At 42.4% G+C, this 18059-nt stretch overlaps 1 protein-coding gene across 22 annotated transcripts in view; it reads left to right on the forward strand.

Moving 5' to 3' along the window:
* map2 (microtubule-associated protein 2) overlaps nucleotides 1-18059 on the forward strand; it is a 76560-nt gene that overhangs the window by 38946 nt on the left and 19555 nt on the right. For 12 of the 22 annotated variants that reach the window (XM_028992080.1, XM_028992090.1, XM_028992089.1 and 9 more), the window contains 5 exons: nucleotides 7431-7676; nucleotides 12457-12486; nucleotides 13518-13622; nucleotides 14567-14641; nucleotides 17567-17782. In XM_028992080.1, the coding sequence (XP_028847913.1) occupies nucleotides 7460-7676; nucleotides 12457-12486; nucleotides 13518-13622; nucleotides 14567-14641; nucleotides 17567-17782 (643 nt within the window). In that variant the 5' untranslated portion in view covers nucleotides 7431-7459. Of the gene's footprint in view, nucleotides 1-7427; nucleotides 7677-10730; nucleotides 11292-12456; nucleotides 12487-13517; nucleotides 13623-14566; nucleotides 14642-17566; nucleotides 17783-18059 lie in introns of those variants that run through there. The other 10 variants (XM_028992087.1, XM_028992088.1, XM_028992104.1 and 7 more) reach the window with 7 other exon arrangements.

Here is an 18059-nt window from a genome sequence, read left to right on the forward strand (position 1 = left end):
ATAACGTGGTTTTGGATTAGCTTCAATCGATGCCTGTGAAGTCCAAAAATGTGTTCATAATAAAGCAATCGTTTAAAAATGAAAAAGGCTGATGAGTTCAGACATTCACTCAGGGTACACAGAAAAGGAGAGGAGGTTCATTTGCCCCCATTTTTGTGTGTGTGCTGTATATATTGGTGTCAGGATTCCATAATTCTATGGTGTTATACATAGAATTATGGCTGCTGTATTGTTATATGCCTCCGACTAATAATACAGGCCAGAAGTGATGAATACTGCTCCAGTTCACAGCCACTGTGATATTTTTATACAAATTGATTCTAAATTGTTCTATTGATAAAAACATTCAGTTCAGTTTATTTGAACTGTTCTTATTGGACTGTGCAACTTTAACAATGCCCAATTTAGACAGGCTAGATTTGCTTAAATCACATAAAAATTAAGTGATGTGCAAGCTAAAAATTAATGTTCAACATAAACAATGAATACATGCATCACTGGGTAGTGGATATGGAGGTAGGATAATAACCTCATGGTGTTTTTGTTGTTACAGCTCTGTGTTAAGTGGTCATGTGTAACATTTCAATGTTTATTTTGCAGAAATTTCAGCAGGTTTGTGAATCTGCTGTGATAACGGCTATTTAGGCTTATTTTAACTTATACATAAAATTTCACATCCATTTGGTGTTACATTACATCAGCAACCAGTCACTTACATTTGTTATAAGCAAATATTTTCACATTTTCTTTCTCAAATATTTTTAATAATTTATTTTTCTTTTTAAATCCAAGGGTGGGCCTAAAAAATCTGGTCTGGATTCTAGTCTGCCAGCACCTTTAATTGCAAAAAACTGTATTGTTCAACAAATGATGGACATCTAACTAAAGAAGTACATAAACTTGTCCTGACCCCTGTGACTTCGGGAGGGGGTCAGTGCCAGGCCACTGAGCTTTATACCCCTGGGATCAGAAGCTGGGCAAATTGACTCCTGGGTAAATGACTCCTGGGTAAATTGTGTCGCCCCCTACCCGCCCCGGTCGTGACCGTGCCTGTGTGAATTATCCTTGTTTGCATTTTGTTTTCATTGCACCAGTAGCTCTTATTTGATTTGCCTGCTGTACCCAACCATTGCCAGTGTGTAGTATAGCAGGACGCCTCAGCGCTGTCCCCTCTGTGGCTCTGCATGTGGACGCTGCCTTAATCAGTGCGTGACAGTGGACGCTTGTACGGGACATTTGGCTGGATTCATTGGATCTGCAGGGGCTTTGCGGGAGTTATCTCCCGCTTCAGCGGCGGTCAACCCTGCCCAGCCCGCAGCGGCTCCCGTAATCTCATCTGTGGATGGCGCTGCCGTTGCAGTGGATTTAGGTCCCCTGCACGCTGCCGCTGTGGGCGTCTGGCCTCATGCAGCGGGAGCAGCAGTTAATCCTGGAGCCCTGCAATGCAGCAACTAGAGGCGGGAGTCAGGCGGCCCTCCTGCAGGGGGAGGAAGAGGAGGGTGATGAGTGGATGTTACATACTTTCACTTTTAAAGGGATAGTTCAACTTTTTTCAATTTTCCCTATATATCTTAATCTTTAGGCTGTCACAAATTCAGCAGTATTTGTATTTTTAAAATGATCGTACCACCAACTACTTTACATGATATTAGATATTTGAATATTTTAAAATGAATGCTGAATATTAAGTCTGCATGCTGAAGGACAATCTAATTTCATTAGGGGGAAATATGGTACATTTACAGCATTTATCAGACGCCCTTATCCAGAGCGACTTACAATGAGTAGTTACAGGGACAGTACCCCTGGAGCGAAGTGTCTTGCTCAGGGACACAATGGTAGTAAGTGGGATTTGAACCTGGATCTTCTGGTTCATAGGTGAGTGTGTTACCCACTAAGCTACTACCACCCAGATAAATTACAAATAGTTCAATTATTTTTCAGTTCTTAAATTCTATTTCAGTTACTGCACATTTGGGCATTTTTAAATGTTAAGATATGTTTATAGTTTAAATTAAATAAATTAAACTTACCTTAATAGAGTTTAAGTAAACTTTAATTTATGTACACTTTACATTAGTCGCTTTATTTTTGTAATTCAAAAAAAAAATTCTTAACCATTGTGTGTTTTTTTTCAACCCAATTCCAACCTGGATTAATAAATTTTTTCTTAATCTTCTTGAGTCAAGTGTACAAGTGCCATTTTTTTGTTCTTGTTTGGTCAATAATGTACATCATTAAATTCATCATTTTGATTATGCAGAAGGAATATTACAACCTGATTCTACAGCATTTTCATATGTGATTGGTGAAGTGGCAGAAGGAAAATGTTGCGAAAACCATTGGACCATTCAGCAGTTGCCGCAAGGAAATCAGATTGGGAAAAAGAAATTGGTCTTGTCACTACATCGCAAACATCAGGCCAGAGAATCTAGAAGGGCGGATGCCATGCTGGGGCTTTGTGGCCAAAAAAAAGGGACAAGGAGCTGTCATGATTTGACAGCCTTGGCTTTGTCACAGACACTCTGCAAAAGGATCTCCAGTCTACTACTGCATTCTGGGGAAAAAAGGTCAGCCCTGTCACTTCCATCTGTGGCATGAAGTGGCATGAAGCACCAATCACAGCACAGCATGCTGTGTTAGTTTACCTTCCCACCAATTGCCTCTGGGGACCTGTACTCTTTTCATGTAAGGGTGATATGGTCCCCAGTATTTTTATGTTGAATATCTATGCATAATCTAAAGTAGAGTAGTATTTTCCATGACTGAAATTAAATGTGGTCTATATTCATTAACTTAACAAATAGCTGTGCAAACTAACCTGTAAACTTGCATTTATATTTCATATAATCATCACAGGGACTGAATAGCAGTCTTTTACAGTCTTAAAAACAGAATGGTTTAAAGAAATATCTTTTTATTTTTGTGGCAGTGTTACGTCCGTGGTATAGGGTCAGGGACATTGCAAATGGGAACAGGGAGCAGAAACTCCAAACGGCGCGATTGCACTGATGGTTAACCGCTTATTACAAACAAAAGTATATAAACAGACAAAACACACACAAAAACGGTTCTGGTCAGTTGAGTTCTGATTCAAGTCTATGTTATTTTCTTGTCTTCCGGTTACATTCCTTCACTTCACACCACACACTCCTCAAAACAGAAGCCATTTTGCCCTCTGCCCTATTACATCCCACTAATCATGACAGTAAGGGGGAGGAGTCCAATCATGGGCTGATGAGGAGCCACCCTGCAACATTACAGAGAGAGAGAGAAAGAGAGAGAGACACACAAACAGAACATACACATAGTCCACCACGGGACGTCAAAGCAGTTATTACATGTCCCTTATTGGATGAATTTGTTGAATGAACAACACACCTTCTTCAACATGATCAGCAGTTGATCAGATTATCAGATCAATTAAATCTCACCAAACAAGTAAAGTTTTGAGAACCACTAATGTGGACTTAACCCACCAATTTCATCTTTTCTTGACTGCTTTCCTAGTTAGGGTGCTGTTATTATTATATGATTTTAATATCATTAAATAGTACGAACTTGTTTAGTTAATCATTATTGGAACATTATTTCTTGCCAGTTTCAGGTAGTAATTTTTATTTATTTATTTTTATTTAATTTGGTGTTTAAATCCAAATTTTACCAATTAAGAAATAACATGTACATGTGTGTAGATTTGGCCTGACAAAATAAAATAACTTCTAAAATGCAAAGTAATAAATGAATAAAAACCTACAAAAGTGTAAACAGATGTAGACAGGGCCAGATATGTACTGCTGTACCACTGTCTTAAGTCTTGGTTCAAATGAAGGGGAATTTCGGGTCATTTGAGGTCTCTGTAGCCCCCTCGACCGACATCCTTTCTGATTAGCTGAATCTCAGAACGAACCTGGAGGCATAATGGCATCCAGTGATTCTCATTTCCCAGAATGCACTGTCACTGACATTTATGCCAGCACACACTCATAGAGGCGAGATGATCAACCCATTTTTTTTTTTTTGAGGGTGCTTTTTCCCTGCAGAAGGTGTTGGGTGAGGTTGAAAGAGCCCCTAAGGGCAGCCAGTCGCTCCCTGGTGATGCAGCTCTTCCTCCCTGCAGTGTCATAGCAGAGGGAGGCAAATGGGAAGCGACAGCCTGTCACTGGCAGCTGCTGGCAGCGCTTCTTACTGCGCTCTCTGAGCTAATGGAGCTGTTGGGAACTTGTGTGATGTTCACAAAACAGAGTTTGTACTTTAAACACAAGAGGTCATAAGAAATTTAGTCTACGTATGATCAATGGTTTCACTAATTCTTTTGGTTTCTATCCTCCATGTTCCTTTCTATGACATGACTTGCCTCATTAATTTGAGAGCATAGGTTGAATGCTGTAATATGGGATGTGTTCAACTGGGAAAAATTATTATTGTGTTGGTCCAAAAAACATGCACTAACTGGCCTTGGTGCTCCACAAATCCTTATAATGGCATGGAAGTCATGATATTTGGCTTCACCCCTTTCTTTCTGCCTCGACCGAATGTGTTTGACTCCATCTTCCGGCCATGACAAGCCCTTTGCCACAAACTCTGACAGCCCAGATGCCATTGTCCCGGACTATCGGGCCTTGAGAAAGCCAGCCGTCTTCCTGTTCTCCCCTACCACGGCAAACCCAAACCATCCTCCCATTGCTCGTGGCTCCAGCCTCTCCCCCTCCCATTCTGCGGCCCTTGCTAGTCTCACTTCCTTGTCTTTCCTGGTCTCACTTCCCTGTCTCCCTTCCCAGTCTTTCTTGGAGATTCCCATCATGTACTGGGACAAGGACAGTAGTTCAATGACATAAACTATAAGCTATAAACTGTGCGTAGAAATGTACTGACTGATGTACCTTCTGAAGAGGATGTTGCCATGCCAACAGAGCCCTTCTTATCAAAGCAGCACAAACAAAAACCTGTACCTGTGTGTTATATCACCTGATGTTCATGTCAGACATTTCTCTGCTTTTATGTTCTGCTTGTTAACACGTACAGTAGCCCTCCAGTCTGCTAACTCCCCGACTTCAGTGTTTTTTTTTACGGTGGGCAGAGTGGTTGGCAGGCTCTGTGCCAACCTCTGCAAGACTCTGACACATCTGGTCGGGGGAATCATGCTACTCAGCAGCTGGCTGCTTTAATTGGCTAAGCTCAGACGCCTGCAGATCCTGTTGCCCACCACCCACATTGCTCACCCTTGTCAGCGTGGATGTTCCAATTTGGCCCACCCGGGGGTGCTGTTTTCCTGGAATTGTTTATTTCCTCTCTGGCCATATGGTCACAGCATGCCTCACCCCTGAACCCTCAGAGGTCTCACACCCGACCCTAGGATTCCCACAATCAGCACTGGTTACTGGCACTCTTTGCCTTGTTACTCTGCCTGGATAACTGCCACAGAGCTGAAAGTGACCTTGACCACATCTGTGGGGAACAAGCGTCCTGCGCTGCAGCCAGTCTAATAAGAAATGCCAATATATTAGACTGTCTTTAAAAAAGAGAAAGGCACTGGTCAGCTCCCCAGGAAATGAGGAGAGTGATCCCTACCCCAGATTTACTGCTGTACTGCAGTCAGTGTTTACAGCTTTACGATCCTGACAGGACAGCAGACCAAAATTCAGCAAAGCGGCAGCATTAGAACCGGGGTAGAGGTCTAAGCAGGATGAGACCACCGACGGCTGTTATTGATCGTGTGTGATATAGTGATGTGATCAATGGTAATTAGACCACAGAGTGTGATAATAAGCTGAGGATGCATGGCAGGTTATAACCAACACACGGACACAATATGTCAGTCGGAATGAATGGAGGGAAGAGCATATGCAAGAACTCATGTGCGAGAGAAAGATTCATAACTCAGAGAGGGGAACAGAGTCTTGTTGATCAAAGAGTTTCTGAAGCAAAGGAACAGAGTGGAGGCTTTAATTTCCAGCGAAAATTTGTTCGTCTCCGGCTTTGCTTGGTGGGCGTCTGCCTGCTGTACACTAATTCCCCCCCTCTAAAACAAGAGAGAAAGCAATTAAGATATCACAGGCATCTCTGGTGGCGGCCATTGCATAAAAGTCAACTTAATTCGGGCGGTGAGGGTCTAGCTCGGCAGAGCGGCGGCAGCTCAGCTCAGATTAAGGCTGTGTTAAATCTCTGTCTTCATGCACGCCTGAGCATCACGAAGCCAGTTCATCACTACAGGTACTGTGGGCCCGCTCCACCCTACAAACCCTCGGATTATTTATACCGATTTCATTGAACTGTGACCTCTTTAAGATTGTGGGTGGGGCTGTTGAAGCAGATTGTGTTGGTTTGGTTTGCAACATTGGTCACAAGGAATGTGGGTAAGGAGGCACACATGTGAGACAGAGTGTGGTTTGTTTACTGAGCTCTTACACCAGGATGTTGAAGGCAAAAAAACCCCACTAAAAACCAAAGTGAAAAATGGAAAAGAACAAGCAAATGCATGGGAAAAAGGGGACAGTGTTAGTACACTGAGAAGAAGCGAGTCACAACCAGAGATCCAGAGTGTGGACTTTCTGAATTATAAAAATAGATTTGTTGTAACATGCTATTACTTGGAGTTGCATGTTTTTATTTAGTCTTGGGAAAAATCAACAATTTAAAAAAATCTGTCTTGCAAAAATGGTGCTTGTCAAGTCAAATGCCAACATGTTAAAAACAGTTTTTATCAGCACACAGCATGTTTCACCTTGGAAATGATTTGCCTTTCATGTCGGGCAGCTCCTGACAATGTGAAACAAACTAATTTCATGATATAAGCATGTTTACATTTCACATTCTTTTTCTTTAAATCTTTGCAAACTGATAAGGTGGCTTATCAGGGTGCCATTGCAGAGTACCAGCCCCCTGAGCCCCCTTCTCTGCTCCACCCCCTTTCAAGGCTTCTGTACATGGAGCGAGTTACACAGTTGGCTGGAGCCGATCTCATTGTTCATGACCCGGCAGCACATGACCCTTAACACACCAGGCCTTCAATAGCGATCAATAGAAACTCTGTCAAGTGCATCACTCCTACAGTGGAGGAAAATAGATTTGAGACATAAACACAATGTCACAATCTCTGTACTGCCCTTCTTTTTTTGTATTACCCTCTCCTACTCTGCGACTTTGTCCATTGCTCCCTCTCCCTCTCAGTGAGAGAGCAATAGAAAGTCACTTGGAAGAAGTGAACTGAGCAGTGATGAATATAAATGTCGAGCTCTCTCTCCCTCTCTATCTCTCTCTCTTGCTCGCTCCCCCTCGGTCTGTTCATGCGCTGGACAGATGCTTTGAGACATTTGATCAATGCCCTTCATCTGCAGCAGCAAGCCACCTTAATCGTCCTGCCCTTCCCCACGTACCTTCGTCAGATTCGTTAGCACAGCACACTGACCTCCCCGCCCCTCTCCCAGCAGTAAGGAGTGACCTCCACCTTCCGGATTCCATGGCAGACGGTCGGCAGCCCGAAGACAGCACGCCAGAGTGGGCATCTCCTGGAGCCCAGGGCTCCTCGTCCCCCGCTGCCCACGGCGAGAACGGCTTCTTCTCCTCCTACAGGGCGTGCCAGCCTGCTGGGGCAGCGGCGTCGGGCCCCAACTACACCGCTGCTAAAGAGAATGGCTTCAATGGTGACCTCGCCACCGGACACGCAGTGACAGCAGGTTAGTGTGCTTGTTCCGATCATCCAAGATCTAACTAATCAACAATGACTCTGCACATACTTGATATCTGGTGTGGTGTGGCGTTGTTAAACGACTTTTTAGTGAAAGAGGACAGAATAATTTCATAAACTGCATTGGACCTGTCTTCTGGAGGCATATTATTTTACCAAAGCTCAAACACCTGCTGTTTACATCTCTGTAATGAAAGAATATGATGGATTATGTAGAAAAAGTAAATGGGGAGAGCATGCAAACTCCACACACACAAGGACTGTGCCAGGATTCAGAATAACAACCTTGGAGATGTGAGGCCACGTGGCTAACCGCCACACCAGCATGTGGCTCACATCTAAATTTAATGTAAATGATAATTGCATAGATTATGACATCTGTGCAATTTGGTTATATGGTTAAAATGATCTGATCAGGCTTCTGGTGGTAGTACCCTAATATGTAAATTTCTGCTCTTACAAACCCTTCTACTATCCCCATACCCATGAGCAGCCTTCAAGCTGTGTTCCTCAAGTGAGACTGAGCCTGTAATGTAAATCATTCCAGATTAGAAGGCCAGGTAAATGTATACAGCTAATGTAAGTTAAATGTAATATGAGCTTACGTACTGTAATAATTAGTTTCAGCTCTGTCTTGTCTGAAAACAAGCTGGATAATGCAGCTCGGTCCCCAAAAAGGAGCAGAAGGGGTGGGGGGATGAGGTAGCTGTTCTTTAGCGTCAGCAGAAATAGAAATTTGAAGGCAAGAGATTGCAGGGGATACTGAACAAAAGGGCCTGGCAAAACTAAATTGTAGGGGAGACGCTGCCATGGCAACACCAGTCGCAGAGATTCTAGTGCTCGTTGCCATGCTCTTAGGGAAGGAAGGAGGGGTATCCAGGCCCTTAATTGCCTCTGTAATAATGGTGCCTGAATCTAGTGGGAATTGTACGCCTACACAGTATAAAGGCAAGGGTCTGGTGTACATGTGCACACCTACACACTCGCATAAGCAGGCAACTTAATGTCAAGGGACCAGACTTATTTCATGCACATTAAGAAATCAGACTTGCTTTTAACACTAGAACAAAGGTGTGGTGCTTGAAAAATGAAGTGGTAAACATGCACATCTAATACTGAGTAAGACTTCAGACTCCCTCGGGTAAGAATACACTGACACACAGGCCCACAGCAAAGATCCCTTATAGGCAAAAAGAAACGTTTCATGCTACTCAGCCCAGTATTCATTTCAGTGGTTTTTTGGGGCTGACCTCTGGCAGTACACAGCAGAGGCAGGAATAGATCAGCATCCCCTTGAGTAGGCTGTATTAGAATGATTTAAAACTTGAATGCAACATTTGTATTGGTTATTATTCAGTCATTTATTATCATTGAGTTTATGTTTTTCTTTCTTTAAAATTTGTCAATTTTTCCTTCTCCTTTCGCCACATCTTAATGGTGGGTCGGGCACAATGGACGACTTCTAGCAGAGCTAGTTTGGTCTTTGTTCATTGCCATTTTAAATATTTAACTTATTCCTAGCTTTAATTTGTTGACTAGTAATACTTATTGTTGTCAATAAGTATTGCTATTACTATTATTGTTGTTAGTAAGAGGTTTTAATGAAAAGTCAAGTGAAGTCAGGAAAGATTGACATGACTTTTACGTCAAAATATGTCATTTGGATAGAAGAAGATTCATTCATAGAGCGAAACATGCTGCTTCCCCAGGATGTTATCTGAACTGCACACATAAGGCCCATTGAACCTGCATTACCAACTCTCTGAAACAGAGAGGCAGTTAAGGATATGGAATTTGCATATTACTTTGTCATATAATTCTTTTCCCTTCTGTTTAAAGTATATGTATCATAGATTGCATTCATATTCTTCTTATTTTATTGTGCCATATTTTTATTTTGCTTTTAATGCTTTTAAGCTCTTTCAATTCTGGGGTATCCCACATCTGTGGCAATGCCGATAAACACTATACAGAGCAACCTCTAGGCTTCTGGCCATCACACCATTGAAGACCAGTAAAAATGCCTACTTGATAAACACTGTATGGCTTTTGAGCTTCTTTGCCCTGCCAATTTATAGCTTGTAGGTAATATATCATCTACTGAACTGATTGTGTGTCTTGATTGAGGGTACATGGGCAGCAGCAAGATTTGTAAAGGCAGTAGTTCATACATCTGGGTTAAAGGGTTTAATGGTGAGTTTGCTGATCACCAGGTTACAACCACCACAGCATGTTGTAGAGAGTACTACAGATAGTACTAGTACTACTAGAGAGTACTACAGATGTGTTCGCCCTGTATATTAACCAGGGGAAAGGGGCCTGCTGTCGGACAGGTATAATCTTGCATGCAGTAACCCAGCCGGGCAGAAACAAACATGATGTGACAGTTTCAGCATTGAATGTGGCGCTCACCAGCTCTGTGCCTCAACACTAATTCTGCCACGAACCGTTCTGAGAACATTACAACCTGTTCCTCTCACTCATGGGACCATGTATAATTAATAAGCATGCAGCAGGTTTCTCTTTTAAAACGCTGAAACTGCTGGTACAACACTGGTGCATCAATATATCCTGTAAAGGTCCTCTGCATGTGTATCAGGGCGGGAAATCAGTTTGGCATCAGTTACTAAGCAGGGGTAAATACAAGAGCAGCCCAGTTTTTAATTAGAAGGAATTGGCTTCATGGCACTATACTGTCTGTGAAAATGTCAAAGTTCAGGATGAGTGAGGGGCTATGAGATGAGGGGGTGGTTTGGTGACGGTGAGGGGCTACCAGTTTATTTAATTTGCTTAAATATCAGAATTTTCTCAGGCATTGAATTTTGTGAGTGTTTGAATTATTAAATATAGCTAGCCTGCTAATTTCAGTATGAATAGATTTTTTTCCCCAATTTCAAATTAAATAATAATATATAGTGTGAGCAATAAGCAAATTTAATAGCATCATATTAGCTTATTTTATTAATTATTTTATCTCCAGGCCTGCTCACATAGTGACACACACACTCATCTTTATGGGTTTTAGAACTACTTTGCATTTTCTAAAGCACAGAATATACCAGATATACTCAAATATTTTATATCAACCCCTCTTAAACCACTGTTTTATCCACTCGGGTCAGTGCCATTCATTTTTAAGAGTCTGTCCCTTTAAGAGAGTCATAGAGTGCAATATATTTCTAATCGCCCCCCTTTATTTGGGGAATTTTACTTTTTTTGTTGCCAGTATAAATCAGACTTGTTGTTCTTTGTTGAATGATGCAGCAGAATTCCATCCATAACGTTACACTATGTGTCAGGCAGACAGCATCCAAAGCACGTTGAGATCAGATTTAGACAGGGACCTGGCCATGTGTTGCTGTGGCAACAGCTCCGCTCCCTGGCAGAGGAGGTTTGGCGTTGGGTTCCAGCTGACTAGCCCCCCTTCCCCGATACTCGGCGCTTTCAGGCGCCACACACGATTCTCAGACAACCGCTCCCCTCCACAACCCTCCAGACATTTCAGTCATGTGGGTCCGACAGAGATGCATTTTAAAGTAGCCGGATTTCCTTTAGTGCGTTCTTTTCTGTCTGTCTTTCATCTTTGATAAAAGAGATTGTTCAGGTAAGGTTTCTCTCTTTTTATCTATCAAGCTAATCAGAACAAAGGTTTAGATGCCAGGGGAGTTTGGAATACCTGCAGGACAGCCTGATAAGCTGTTGAGTTGGTATTTTTTGATCTATCTGGCCTCAATTTCAGGGTTATTGAAAGACTGTATGCATATTTATATGATAATAACAGTGGCAAAAAAAATGTATGTGTTTGTCTGCATGCTGAACATGTGAATTGAAATAGTGACCTTGTGGGCCTGTGGTGCATGTTTATTTGGAGGTGGGCCATGTCTCTCAGAGACAGTGATTAGCAGGCAGGGCACATCTCAGACAGACTGCCCCGTCAGGAATGGCGGTGGGGGGCGCTGAGCTGGGTCGGCAGTCCTGTCTGGAAGAGACAAAAGACGAGTGGCTGGGCACGCGGTCCTAGGATGGATTGATGAATGTGAATGGCACTTAGTCAAAAATAAGGCTCATATCCACAGAGCCATGAGCATTACGAAGATTTTAGGATCACAGTGAAAACTGCAAACCATTAATCTTTTATATTCAGTGCATTCTTGTGTTTTGTTAAGTCATCTTTCAGCCTTATGGTTTCCATTATGAGGGATCATGAAAAAAACATGAAAATTGCAATGCATCACATGTTTTTGGAATGAGATTTCTGATTTTTGCGTGTGATCAGTGGGAGGATTCTGACAGTCTTATTAGCTATTTCCATGCAACATTTTCCAAATCGTTTAGGACATTTAGCTTTTTAAAGGCAGCTACAACACAAATAAGGCTCAACAATTTGATCCTGTTTGCTATTGGTACAAGTTTTTAGATTTTTTGACAAAACTTGACATGATATTAGCATTAATGCTGCATTAGTCTTAAAAAAAATTGCGCTTTTAATCAAAAGTCATTATCTCCCAACATGTTAAATGTAAATGTATTATAAAGATAAAGTGCACTGTATTACATAAAAGAATACAGAGGGAGCGTGTGCGTTCGGTGTGGGTGTACGAGTGGGTGGCTGGAAGCTGTGCATGCACAGGCTCAGCATCACAGAAGCCCCAGATTCATATGAGTAATTTTCCCCAAACACTGTACTTGCATTCTTATTTTGCTTGTGCGTCACTGTGAGATAATGTCTCTTTCTCTTTCTCTCCCTTTCTCTCTGAAACATTGCTTAGGTGCGTTTTCACAAGGCTTTTCATGCATCGGTAATCATAACATAATTATTTATGAATATCAGTATCTTTCCCAACAGAAATACATGTTCATGCATCAATCGACAAACCCCTAACTCTCAGTTGTGAAGGCTTAGTGGTAATCATTGTCATACAAGGAAGGGCCACTACTTGATTGTGAACATGCCAAATGAGCTGACACATGACTAAAGTACATTTATAGATTGATATTGCCCCCTTGTGGTCTCCATAAGCTATTTATTGCATTCCTGAAGGAATATTTCAATGCACATCTTAAATGTTGATACATTTTCACTGTTCATCTGAAGACATCTAGAACACTCTTGTCATGTTCTGTATTTGTGCTGATAATTGCAGTATTGAAAAGAATTGAACAAATGGTAATGAATTGGCTCCCCCGTTGCATGCGAGATGAATGTAAAGACCATATAGATTTTTTCCCCCCTAAGACGATGTTTTATTCATTGGCTCTATTCACGACCTTCTCCTTCTCCATTTTTAAGACTGAAACATTGCTCACGGGGGAACTCTAAGTGAATGCATCAATGCAGCCAGAGCTATGAAGCTCACTTTCAAGGTTAACAAAATGTGACCTCTGGCTGGGTGTTGTCTGTTAATTATTGCCTAAGCCTTCATGCTGTAGAGTAATTGGTTGGTTCCTCTGTGCTCACCTTTTAAATGGTCTGTTTCCATGATGATTGCTCATACCTTGAATGCATTTCTGTTTTGTCTGTTAAAGAAAGTTCCATCATCCTTTCTGCATTTTTTCATATTCCATTGAGCATCCTTGGTTGTCAGATAACTTTTTATGCAGTTTATTCTGTGGTGATGTTCCTTTTTGTGCTCTTGGCATCTAACATTCACCTTCAGACAGACTCACGGGTGCTTAATCAAAGTCAGGGCCTCAGTGAGTGAACTGAACTGTGTGTGTAAAAGGGTGTTTGTCTTGCAAAACTATAACCTTAAGGTCACCTTAAGGTCATCGTAGATGGAAAAGCAGGACCTTTTCAGCACGTGTTGCCGTGTGTGTGTTTGCCGATTAGAGCAAGTGTCGGCGCTGATCGTACAGGAGGTCACAGCTGAGGCGGTAGCCGTGCTGAAGGGAGAGCAGGAACTTCATCCGGACACGGCCGTGAGGCTTCCGTCAGGTAGGCACCTTGGGATTGAATAAGTCTCAAGGCCTCCTGTTTAAAAAGCAGGGAGGTGGAAAGGTGTAACAAGTTGGGGTTACCCTCATGTCCGTTGTCGTGGCCAGTTTTGGTTTGTGTTGTGTGATCATGTGATGTGACGTGGCCGTGCATTGCTTGCATGAATTCACTTCCCTACTGCCATGTCATGGTTGCACTGATTTTCTTCCATAATATTTCACTTTCATTTATATTTGTATCTTACAAAGTTTGGTTGTATGTTGTGATCAGTTGACACAGGGACAGCGTTGCCTCTCCCGTTCTCTCTCTCTGTGTCTTTATTAATGTCATCACTCCTCAGGGGCACTTTCCTCGCGGATCCAAACTGTGAATATGAGTTCAGGCTCTGACCTCTCACCAGCTTTGCATATCTGGCCTGACAGCTGTCCTGCCCTAGCACTGCTTTCCCTTCCCCTGTGTTCCCTGCTTGTGTCCTTCTGCTGACGTCAGCCAAAAAGGCCACAGTTGGGAGCGCTCAGTGCTCAGAATAGCTGTCCTCCTTTCTTTGGAGGGTCTCTCAGTGTTAATGTGTGTTTTTTTGCATGCTTCTATATGCCATTGTAACCGTTGTGGAGCTATAACATGGCTTAAATGTAAAGTAATCCCTGTCTGGTCTTGCAGTTTGCACTGTGCTGAGCAGACAGATGAGACCCTGAAGGGAATAAAGTCACAGCAGAACCTCATTTGAAACTGAAAAAAACTGCTCTGGGGGAGCTGCCTTAAAATGGACCGGCTTTTGGCTTCATATTCGCTGCAATGTGTGGCATCTTGGGGGATTAGTGAAAAAATCACAATAACATCTCAGGCATGTTCTCCTCATGTTGCGGACCCTAGGGGTGTTGATCTGGAGGTGTGCTGATGTCTGATTTCTGAATTTCATCAAGCTTTTCTCTGTGAATCTGTAGTTGAAGATTCTACCAACCTGCCACCGAGTCCTCCACCATCTCCTGCTGCTGAGCATTTTGGACCCCTGGAGCAAGGTAGGACATCAGGTTATTGAAAACCGGTGAAAAGTGTGTTGAAAAGAGTCCAGAGTGAGAGTGTCATGACTGCCACTGTACAAACCAGCGACCACAGTGAGAATGTTTTCTTTCATGGGGAAGCCTCACAATTTGATGAAGTCCTTCAGGCTTAACACCATGTATCCCCATCTCTGGATTATAGTCCCTTCCCGCTACCCCTCAACTCAGAGGAAAGGCAGGTCCTCAAGTGACTCAGTGATGACCCAGGAAGCAGCTGAGACCCATGAAGGACAAAGTCTTTGGAAGAATCTGTTCATTTCTGTCAACATTCTCCTCCTTTTCGTCATCCTCCTCTACCCAGTATCAGAAACGGGTCTCATCTTCATCCTTTGAGTATTGGAGTTTACTACCCCTAAACTACCCATAATCCCTACCCAGATCGAGCCCCTATGAATGCTGGACATGACATTTGCATGAGATATTAACTTTTGTACCCTTGTGTGTTGGTCGAGTCACCTGTCTATTTCAGCATTAGCCAGCACCTTTTTCAGGTGCCTATTGGACAGTATGAAGGACAAGTCTGGTATATGTTGAAAAAGACATCCAAAAAGGCATCCAAAAAGGCATCCAAAAGATCCATTCATTATCCTCCCCATACCTTATGTCCTCTCCTGAACTCTGGTAGCCTGTGGACTGCTCCTAACCTGTTTTTTGTTCTCCTTTCCATGCTCTCCTCTGACATCTTGTGCATGATTTTTAGTCATAGCTGTTGATGTTCTTCTGACCCGCCTATGTTTGTTCTTTACTTTATGTTATATTGCATTTTGCTCATTGTCCCTGTCCTCCAGAAACTGCCTGTGGGAGGCAAGCCATGCTTAGACTGCTAACTACTTCTAACTATTCAACTCAGGTAGAAGATATTATCATAGTAGTCAGCAATTTAAAAAATCTAATACAACTAAGTATTTCTAAGTATTCTAAGTATTTTAAATCTTTTTAGCACTAATATTTAACCATTAATAAAATCAGTATTTGTCAGGATTGTCAGTGGTTCCTGTTCCAACCAGCCTTAGCTGTGTATTTATGGTCTCTTAATACTGATTAATAGTGGTTGTGTATCTGAATTGGATTGTACCCATGACACTTTTGACATGGAAAAATTGGGTTAATGCAAGGAGTGGAAGGACAGGTTCATTTAATATTAGGACCTGATGTATTTTAAACCAATCAACAGTTGGAACTTCATATATACAAAATCTGAAAAAGTAAAAGTTGCAAAAGTATTCGGCCCCATTGGACTTTTCCACATTTTGTCACATTACAGCCACAAACATGAATCTTTTTTATTGGAATTCCACATGAAAGTGGTGTATACTTGAGAAGTGGAACAAAATTCATACATGATTCCAAACATTTTTTACAAATAAATAACTGAAAAGTGGGGTGTGCATACTTATTCAGCCCCATTTGGTCTGAGTGCAGTCATTTGCCCATAGACATTGCCTGATGAGTGCTAATGACTAAATAGAGTGCACTTGTGTGTAATCTAATGTCAGTACAAATACAGCTGCTCTGTGACGGCCTCAGAGGTTGTTTAAGAGAATATTGGGTGCAACAACACCATGAAGTCCAAAGAACACACCAGACAGGTCAGGGATAAAGTTATTTAGAAATTTAAAGCAGCCTTAGGCTGCAAAAAGATTTCCCAAGCCTTGAAAATCCCACAGAGTACTCTTCAAGCGATCATTCAGAAATAGAATGAGTATGGCACAACTGTAATCCTACCAAGACAAGGCCGTCCACCTAAACTCACAGGCCAAACAAGGACAACCCTGATCAGAAATGCAACCAAAGAGGCCCATGGTGACTCTGAACGTGCTCTCTACAGCTCAGGTGGGGGAATCTGTCCATAGGACAACTATTAGTCGTGCATTGCACAAAGTTGGCTTTTATGGCAAGTAGAAAGCCATTGTTAAAAGAAAACCATAAGAAGTCCTGTTTGCAGTTTTCCACAAGCCATGTGGGGGACACAGCAAACATGTGGAAGAAGGTGCTCTGGTCAGATGAGACCAAAATGGAACTTTTTGGCCAAAATGCTATGTGTGGTGGAAAACTAACACACATCACACATCACTCTGAACACACCATCCCCACTGTCAAATATGGTGGTGGCAGCATCATGCTCTGGGGGTGCTTCTCTTCAGCAGGGACAGGGAAGCTGGTCAGAGTTGATGGGAAGATGGATGGAGCCAAATACAATCTTGGAAGAAAACCTCTTGGAGCCAGCAGGACAATGACCCTAAACATAAAGCCAGGGCAACAATGGAATGGTTTAAATAAAAAAATATCCATGTGTTAGAAAGTCCAGATCTAAATACAATCGAGAATCTTAATATAATAACCAGCTGTGTCCCAGAAACGGCCCAATCACCACCGAGTGGTGGGCACGGTTGCAGTGTTATGTGCAGTCATGGAGAAAACCTGATGTACCAGATAGGAGACCACCACTATGGCAAGCACACGCTAAATTGGACATTAGAGATTCATCAGTCAACCACTCAAACACCTCATTCATTTTCCTATGAATACAATTGTACCTAGTTCCTGCGGTGCAATTTCCATCAATAGTTTGGATTTAGATGACTGAAACCAAACTTTTTAAAATAGATTTTTCCATCTTACAATGAACATCTCAGCATATGAGAGTTAACACTGAGCATGGCGCTCTGACATCCCCACTAGCATTCTATGTTTCTGGTCACATGTCTGTGTCTCTTGTTTTGGCATTCCTCTCCCTGTCGTCCGTTAAACGTCTCTGGACCTCCTCTTCACGCCTTTTCTATCCTCTCGCCTTTCCTTTTCTGTCTTCTCCCTCTCACTTTGTCTTTCTCCTTCTTCGTCTCCAGATTTCCTTGCAGTTATTTTCCTTGTGTCTGTTTGTAGATGTAGGGGATGAGGAGGTGGCTGGGCCTCTCCGACGCTTCCAAAATTCTCGAGAGAGGTGCAAGTTCCTCGCCCCCTCCATCTCTGTGTCTGTGCCCGAAGATGACCCCTACCACTCCGACGAGGAGTACTATGAGCACCCCTTGTTCAGCCCTGAGTGGACACGGTCTGGCTCTCGCCCGTCAGGGCAAGCCGCCGCATTTAGACAGATCGAAGGTGAACCGCGCATGGTTCCTCTCCGTCATTCTTACCCCTTTTTATTCACTCTTCTTTCTCCCGCTTCCTTCCTTGACCTTTCTTTCCCCACTCCTATCTTTAGTCCTTCACTCTCCTTTTGTGTCTTTTTTTGTCATGTGTACATGTTCAAAAATCAGCGCCCTCTGTGTTTGTGTGAAGATTTGTGTTTGTTTTAACATCTTATACCAAGTCATTTGGCTACTTATAGATGCTAATAACATTGACATATAATTTTACATTAAATACCTGACTGTAG

This window comes from Denticeps clupeoides, chromosome 9 (assembly GCF_900700375.1).
Source record: "Denticeps clupeoides chromosome 9, fDenClu1.1, whole genome shotgun sequence".
Taxonomy (NCBI): Eukaryota; Metazoa; Chordata; class Actinopteri; order Clupeiformes; family Denticipitidae; genus Denticeps; species Denticeps clupeoides.